Below are 9,421 nucleotides of genomic sequence, written 5' to 3'. Positions count from 1 at the left end.
TCTGATTTTGTTTTTTCATCAATATTGTGTTTGATGTACTGAAAGCTTACCCAGGAAAGTTTTTTGAGAGGTTCTTTATGCAAAAAATTATTACACTGGTTTTGGTTCTTACCAGTACTTTCTCCTTTTTCATCAGCAACATTTTATGAAAATAAATAAATAAATAAATCTATCTTAAATGGTCATAAATGTAACACTGTACCATTCTTTCTCACAACTTCCAGTCTTTTTTTCAATGAAAATCGAACCATAAGAGAGGTCGCAGATTTCATGCACTTAGCGAAGTCTACAGTCTCATCAGTTGTTCAGGTCTTCAAGAAGGAGCACAGAATCCAACGTAAGACTTCCACAGGACGTAAGAAAAAGCTGTCCGACGAGCATGAGCACATGATCATGGATATCCTCTCCCAAAAGGAGGATATCACAATAGAAGAAACAAGAAATAGGTTCCTGTCTTTGAATCCCGATGTTCCTAATATTAGTAAGAGTACAATTTACAGAATAATGGAGAATTGTCAGTCAAAGCTGGTAAGATAATTCTGTAGTTTGGTGATTTTATGAGTTTATTAATTTGAATGAATTGAAGATAAAATTGTCAGAATATCCTCATAGAACAATTATGAAGTTCCTGTTATTCATATAAATATAAAAAACAGTATGCTAAATTCACTACATGGCAAACTGCATAATACTCTTTAATCTTGATATATGTATCAAATAACATAACATGAGTTAACCATCTAAATTTCAAATGTCTTTCCAGAGAGCTAGATCAGACATGGAGGTTTTTGTAGGCATTTTTGTTCATTCTACTGAAGACAACCCATTAATCATCATGCCAGGGATGGTTATGGGTGTTCTCAACACAAAGGTAACTACTATAGAATTGTTTGCCTTGCTATTTTTTCATAAAGAGGTTTATCGTATCTGCCTGATTCTGTGGCAAGCTTAATATTTAAAATATGCTGATTTGAGTAATATCAACTATGGTGATCTAAAAAGAGTAATGTCAGGTTTTCACTAAAGTCTGTCAGTATTTCTTGCTGTCTGGAAAATATTATGTCCTGACTGTAAGAAATAAATCTCAACAAGAGTCTCGTGAAAATTAAAGAAGCCTCCATCATCAGATGCAAAGATCATAATAACAATCACTGCCCCAGAAACTGATTGTGCTCACTTCATTCTCCAACCTCCCCCCCCCCCTCCTCCCCCCTACTAACTGGGATTTCATTGATGTGTATGAGTCAATTATTAGGCCTACCTAGCTGTCTTGTTTACCCTTTTCCTTGATTTTTTTTCTGCTATTAGTATTGTTATAATAAATGTAATGATAACAGTAATGACAAAGTTGATATTAATAGCATTAGATTTTTTATTTTTTTTCAAAAAAAAAAAAAAAAAAACTCAAGGAAAGAGGAAAACAACTGAGGACATGTAGGCTTAATAATTAGCTACTTTTTGGCTGAGCACTTGAGGAGCCATCTATGTGCAAAGGATAGAAATAGAGATGTACAAAGAAAATTCACAAAAGAAAGACAGTAGACAGTGTGATTACTTGGGTTCAGTGGGTTAAATGTTTGTGGGCCACTAACAGGATAGAAAAGTCCCAAGTTGTGTGCACAGAGGATAAGTAAAGAAAATGCAATAAAGGAAAAATAGGAAAAAATTTGCAGTGAAAATTTATCTCTCTCACATACAGCTGAATATGTAATATGTGGCTAAAGAACAATAAAAAAAGTGACACTCAATAAACTCTACAATAAAAAAAAAAAAAAAAAAAAAAAAAAGCAAATGTTACAGTCTTTCACCCTGAGTTATCTTATTTCATTCTTTGGGGGTTAAGAGGTCTAACTTATTTAAATGTTGCTGGCTAAGAATGAAGAAACATGGTTTGAAGAAAGACTATATGCAATTTGATTGGAAAGAGGAAAAATTGAAATACATGTGTGAAATTCTAAGCTTAATTACTTAATTTCATTTTTAACAGATTGAGTTTATGGAGAGCTTAGAAGAACTTGATCACCTCAAAGCAGAGTATTGTTTTACAGACTCAAACATTCACTACATGACTCCAAGGTAATTGATTTAGGGTAATGTTGTTGTGTAAAAATACCTTCTTCATAACATTTGGTGTGATGCTCATTGTGAAATAGTATTTTATTTTCAAGATATAATTCTGGTTATATACAATATTTTTTTCTCCACAAATAACAGCCAGTTTATGATGCCTGGGATGATAGACACACACATACATGCTTCTCAATTTCCTAACAATGGAGTGGCTATGGACTTGCCATTGCTGGAGTGGTTACAAACGTATACTTTCCCAACGGAAGCCAACTTTTCTGACACACTCTTTGCAAGAGAAGTCTATAGTAAAGTTGTGGTTAGTATTTTTTTACCTTCATTTTTTCTCTCTCTCTCTCTCTCTCTCTCTCTCTCTGTAAGGTTTGTTATTATGTTTACCTATAATTCCTTATATTACAGCACAAATTCCTGTTGGCTTTCTTGTACTATACTTAGATTCTTTCTTCTTTGAAAAGAGGGTTTATATAGCTTTTATAATTTCACAGGAACGTCTGTTGAGAAATGGAACAACAACAGCGGCATACTTTGGCACAATCCACTTAGAAGGTTCAAAAATTCTTGCTGATGTAGTTCACGACAAAGGTCAGCGTGCACTCATTGGAAAAGTAAATATGATGAGGAACTGCCCAGAATATTACCGGGAGATGAGTGTTCAGGAATCGATAAGAGACACGGAAGAATTTATACGCTATGTTAGAAGTATCCAGGTAAGTAGGAGGATGTATTTTCTGATTCTAAGAAACATAGACTGCAAATATTGTACTTTTGTCTCCAGTTTGTCTGTTTATTATGCTTTAGATGATATAATATATCCAAATTTGGCATTTGAAGGAGAAAATGTGTGTCATTTATGAAAGAGGATTTACAAAATATTAATTTTTTATTCATGTACAGTCCCCACTGGTACAAACCTATTGTTACACCCCGGTTGCCCCAACTTGCCCTGAGGACTCAATTAGCATCTCTGGGACAGCTGGCAGCTAAATATGGATGTCATATTCAAAGTCACTTGTGTGAGACTCAGCCTGAGTGCAATTGGGTCAAAGAGCTCTTCCCTTGGGCCAAATCATACACTGATGTTTATGACAGCATGAGACTACTTGTGAGAAGGTAGATAATTTTTTTTTGGTTTGCATTGAACTTGATACATTATATTATATTTCACAATATCTAATGCAGGTTTATCTCAATGACAAAATTAGTTCTGTTAACAAAGCAAGAAGATCTTATGTTCATTTATTTTCTTTTTTCCACAGTCTGTCATGGCACATTGTATATGGCTGACTGATGACGAGATATATACCTTGCGAGAACGAGGAGTTGGTATTTCTCACTGCCCAAATTCTAATGTATCCATTCGCTCTGGCCTTGTGATATTCGGAGACTTTTGAATAGTGGATTAAAAGTCGGTCTAGGAAACAGGTATGTCTGGAATCACAATATAAAATTCAGCCTCTTTGTCATTTTTATATTATATTCTTGTGATATTCATGTTTGTTGAATGAAATTCTCATCTCCTTTGTAAAATATACAGCTAAAACTTCTTCAGATGAGCTTTATGGTTCTAGACATTTTAGATAATGAATTGTGGTTCAAGAGAATCTAAGAGACATTTTTCTCCTCAGTCTCAGGTGTTATGCTCATGTGACAGTTAATTCACCTTGTCGACGATCAGATTGAGATCTCAAACTAATGCAATCTTGCTAAAGTATCCATTCGTGGCTTTACCAATTTAGTGATAGATTCAAGTACAGAGTTTAGGGCTTTTCTGAATGCATAATATAATATATATATTTATATATTTATATATATATATATCATGATTAATAAATTTAATTCCCCTTGATATATATATATATTTATAATCAATATAGATATATTAATATATTATATATTATATATAGTTAAATATATATAATATTATTGTATATATATATAATTATATACATATATATATAATATAATATATATATATATAATATATATAGATATATAATATTATATATATTATATGATATATATATATATATATATGTAATTATACATATATAATATATATATTTTTTTTTTTTTTTTTTTTTTTTTTTTTTTTTTTTTTCTTTTCTTTTTTTTTTTCTGTTCTTTTTTTTGTTTCTTTTTTTTTCTTTTTTTTTTTTTTTCCTCAGCTGTTTGCAATGGTTGTGAATGATATACTTTTTCCTGCAGTACTGAATATGGAAGACAGCATGGAAACTTCAATTGATAAGAGTTTATGCACTCCTCATTGATGTATAGTCTGGATCAGCCATGATATATCAGCAAGGTAAGTTTAGATAAATACTAATGTATGTCATCTTTTGTTAATGACTCTAAGCATTGGATAAAAGTTTACTGTATTTTGTTAGTTTTATCTATTACTTATTTATAATCAGATGCTCTCTGTAATTATATTGATAATACTTTTATCCAGGACACGTGAGAAAGGTGCAGAAATCATTTACACGGGTGATGATCGTAATATGCTGGGTAGTGCGGACACGAACTCGACTGCACACAGAATTTACATTACCATACTCGAGTCAAAAGATATTAAGCTCGTCCAAATGATGTGTCTACTTTGGCCATTGCGTATTCGCGAATTTTATAGGAAAAAGCAAACTGTCTGATGAGTTTCTACTATATCCTAATTTTAGGTATGGACGAAATTACACTTCAGACACATCACTGTTCTAGTTTTGCGTATCCAATTGAAACTCGGATTTTGTAATAATGTATACAGTGCAGATTTATGATATTTATAAGATAGAAATGTGTAGAAAAAATGCTAGGAAGAGTTAAAAAAAATGTAATAACCTGCAAGTCGCTTATGTTGCAAGGGAAAATAGGAGGTTTTAAGAGATAACGGAAAATTTTTTTTAAAAAAAAAGATTTTATAATGCTGGGATGATAGAAAAAAAAGAAAAAAGGGGGGGGAGGACGAAGCGGAGGGAAACGTAAAGGCCCAAAGGAAGAATAGGAACATTTGAAGAGAAGAAGGAAAGTGGTGTAAACCATTTTGGTTTCCCCCCGGGGTGTAAGGGAATTTTCCAAACAAAAAGAAATTTTGGTTTGTGGGATAAGATTTTTTGGGAAAGGGGGGAAAGTTTTAAATTTTACAGGAAAGTTTGAAAAGGAAAAAAAAGGGGGGGGGGGGGGAAAAAAAAAAAAAATGGGGGGGAAATAGAGAGAAAGGAGGAAAATATGTGAAAAGGGGAGAAAAAAAGGAGAAAAGGTTGAAATTAAGAGAAGAAGAATAAGGAGAAGAAGAAAGGAAGAAAAGGAATCTTTTTAAGAGAAAAAAGACAAAAAAAGGAAAATTTTAAAAAGAATAAAAATAAAAGAATATTTTTAAATTTTTAAAGAACAAGGGAAAAAAAAAACGAAGAGAAAGGAAAAAGGGAAAAGGATAACAAAACAAAGATAAAATTAGAATACAAATTTAAGGGAAAAAATTATAGAATAAGAGGCATGCAAGAGATATTGTGGCAAATATAAAAATATGAAGGAGGGGGGAAGTAAATTTTTAAGGATTGAAAAGGAATAAAATAAGTTTAAATGAATTAAAAAAAAATTTGAACAGAGAAGAAAGTAGGAATATAATTTTAAGGTAAAAATTGGAACAGAATAGTTTTTAAATTTAAGAAAATGATAATGAAAAAAAGAATGTGGTTAAATTTAAAGGGGGAAAAAAGGTTTTTGGGGAGGAAAGATAGAGAGAATAATGTTTTTTTTAAAAGTATAATTTTAAAATTGAAGAAAGGTGAAAATATAGAAAAATTTATAATAAATAAGATTAGAATAGAAAGAATAGTTAAAGTTTTAAGAGAAATTTAATTTAATTTGGGGGAAATGTTAATAGATATGACTAGTATAATATTATATATATAGACTGAGATATAATATATAAGATAGATATATATAATATAGTAATATATCTATGAGTGTAATAGGTAAGTATATATATTATGTATACATATATAGATTATAAGATAATATGTATATATATGTGTATATATATATATATATATATATATATATATATATATATATATATATATATATATATATATAATATATAGAGTATATATAGAGAAATAGATAGAGATAGATAATATATATATTTAAAATATAGATAATTAATAGTATCTATATAATATTCAAGTATCTTTATGATCTATAATTATGATATACAACATGTTACTAAGGCATCTATAAATATATTAATAATATATATCATATATAGTATTCAATTGGATTAGCATATTATTTATCTAATTTGTATGTAATATATATATATAATTATATATACTTATATTAAAAATATAATATATATGATAAATGTAGTATCTATTACATTAAATATGTATTAGATATTATGATGTATAATTAGATAGTAAGTATATTTATGATATATACGGTAACATAATAATAGAAACATAGATGTAATTTATAATTATTTTTATTACATAATGATATTATTAGTCAATGTATATAGTATTAATGAGAAATTAGATTATCTACTATCAGATATCACATATGAATATTTATCATATTATATATATATCATACAGTAATATAAGATCTATATAATTAATTTTATTATATTTATATATAACAATAGATATTGATATATCTATATATATATATATATATTATATATATGATATATTATATAGAAATATATATATAATATATACTATATTATATATTATATATATGTATATATATTAAATTTTATACTATATATTTATGTTATTTTATTATGTATATATATATATATATATTATACATTATATATACTATATATACATATTTATTTAAAATATATATAATATCTATTTTATATATTTAATATATATATCATATATAATATATATATATATATATTATTTTTAATTATATTATTTTATCTATTTTTTTTTTTTTTTTTTTTCTTTTTTCTTTTTTTCTTTTTTTCTTTCCCCCATCAGCTGTTGCAATGGTTGGAATGATATTTACTTTTTCCTGCAGTACTGAATATGGAAGACCGCATTGGAAACTTCGAAATTGATAAAGAGTTTGATGCACTCCCCATTGATGTATCAGCTCCTGGATCAGCCATTGATATATTCAGCAAGGGAAGGTTAGATAAATGACTTGAATGTCTTATTGTCATCTTTTGTTAATTGACTCTAAGCATTTTGGATAAAAAAGTTTACTTGTATTTGTTAGTTTTATCTATTACTTTATTTTATAATCAGATGCTTCTCTGTAATTATTTTGAATAATACTTTTATTCCAGGACACAGTGGAAGACAAGGTGCAGAATCATTTACAGGGGTTTGATGATCTAATATTGCTCGTGTGTATGTTGCCGGAAAACAGAATCCTCGACTTGCACAACAAGAATTTACATTAACCATACCTCGAGTCACAAAAGATATTAAGCTCGTCCAAAGTAGAGTGTTGTCTACTTGCTGGCCAGTTGGCGATATTCGCCAGAATTTTATAGGAAAAAGCAAAACTGTCTTGATCTGAGTTCTCTAATATCCTAATTTTTAGTTACTGGACATGAAATTACACTTCAGAAACATCACTGTTCTAAGTCTTTTGCTGTATGCCAATTGAATACTCCGGATTTTGTAAATAATGTTACTGACAAGTGCAGGGAAATTTAAATGATATTATGGGAAAATAGGAAATGTGTAGAAAAAAATGCTAGGAAGAGTTTAAAAACAATGATAAATAACCTGCAAGTCAGCTTATTGTTGTCAAAAGGAAACTTATTTTTCTATCAAGAGAGAATGCCTTATGGGGGCAACAAAGATAAAGCCAGGCTTGGGAGAGCAGATTTATGTGAGAATTGTTTGCTTGGTTACAGGGGTGATAAGTGAATGAGAAATTTAACTTTACTTTAAACCTTTTTTTTCCTAAAAAGAAAAGAAAAAATCTCAATAGTGAACATCTAATCAAAATCTAGACAGGAATCCTTAAAATAAGTTATACTTATTTTGCCAGAAATATAAGAGCTTATAAAATGTACACCTTTTTGATAACAATAAATTGCAAATTTGGGGGTATTGTCAATACTATTATCGTATCATATTGTTTTATTCTTACAAGACTATGCAAATTACTGATATCACAAGGGAGATGTTTCAAAGTCTAAAAATTGCAATAACTGAAAAAAACTATGCTTTTCTTTCCAAATAGATGAAAAGAGTAAAAACATAAAGACAGATTTTTTAAGATATGGGAATTCTTTTTTGTATCTTTATCTATTATTCTTGTTTTAACTAACAATTTTTACAAATATTAAGTGAAGCAGCTCATTCCCGTATTTCACAGGTTTGTGTCAGAAAAAAACAAATACCAGTACAGATTGTAAGATATTATATCAGGGTTGCACAGAAAAACACAACCATTTGTAAGGGTGCTGAATGGGTATATGTACTCTCTTGTGTGATATTGTATCATTTATGTTTGCTTTACATGAATGGTCAGGAAAACAATGGCAGCTAAGCATCGTATGTAGATTATGTATCCCCCTTTCCTTTAATGAAGTGACAATTGCCTTCAAGGCCAGTGATGAAGATGAGGGTTTTTTTTGTACAGGTTGACTGTTACATAAGCTTTCTGAACATGTTAAAACTTGCATCAGCTACTTTCTTTTCTTTATTCAAGAAATTGACCCTAGATAATTTTTCAAAAAAAAAAGGTTTTTTTAAAAAAAAATAAAAAATTACTTTGGAAAAAAATTTTAAATTTTAAAAATTTTTTAAAATTTGGAAGATTACGGGTATTTAGTTAAAATTTTTGTTTAAAGGAAAATTGTGGAATGTTTTTTTCTTTTTATTTCCCAAATGGCCCAAATTTTTAAAAAAAAGGTTTTTTTTAAACTTCCCGCAAAAACCCAAATTTACATTTTTGGTAAAAATTTTTTCATTTAAACGGGGGTTTAAACGGCCTTTTAATATGCAAAAAAATTTAATTAAAAAAGGGGGGTTTAAATCCAATTTTTTTTTATTTATGGAAAAAAATTTAAATTATAATATTTTTTAATTGGGGAAATTTCTTTTAAAAAAAAAATTTTAAATTTAATTGGGGAAAAATCAATTTTTTAAATTTTTAAATTTAAAAAAATAAAATATTTTTTATGTAAATTAATTTTATTTTATATTTAATTTATATTTTTCATTTTATAAAAAAGTATTTAATATTATATTTTATAAAAAAATTTATAAAATATAAAATTTTATAAAAAATTTAAAAAGAAAATATTTTAAAATTTTTTATAAAATTTTTTTTAATAAAAAAATTTAAATATTTTTTTTTA

At 28.0% G+C, this 9,421-nt stretch overlaps 1 protein-coding gene across 1 annotated transcript in view; it reads left to right on the top strand.

Moving 5' to 3' along the window:
- The window catches only part of LOC119583856 (guanine deaminase-like), a 4,747-nt gene extending 1,011 nt beyond the window's left edge, over positions 1-3,736 (top strand). The window contains 9 exon segments of the mRNA XM_037932584.1: positions 225-528; positions 764-871; positions 1,988-2,076; positions 2,215-2,386; positions 2,574-2,795; positions 2,983-3,039; positions 3,041-3,190; positions 3,345-3,411; positions 3,714-3,736. Of these exon segments, the coding sequence (XP_037788512.1) occupies positions 225-528; positions 764-871; positions 1,988-2,076; positions 2,215-2,386; positions 2,574-2,795; positions 2,983-3,039; positions 3,041-3,190; positions 3,345-3,411; positions 3,714-3,736 (1,192 nt within the window).
- Positions 3,737-9,421: the final 5,685 nt, after the last annotated feature.

The sequence above is a fragment of the Penaeus monodon genome, chromosome 17 (assembly GCF_015228065.2).
Source record: "Penaeus monodon isolate SGIC_2016 chromosome 17, NSTDA_Pmon_1, whole genome shotgun sequence".
NCBI classification, from domain to species: Eukaryota; Metazoa; Arthropoda; class Malacostraca; order Decapoda; family Penaeidae; genus Penaeus; species Penaeus monodon.
The sequence above is the reverse complement of the archived record's forward strand: the minus strand, read 5'-3'. Positions and strand labels throughout refer to the sequence as shown.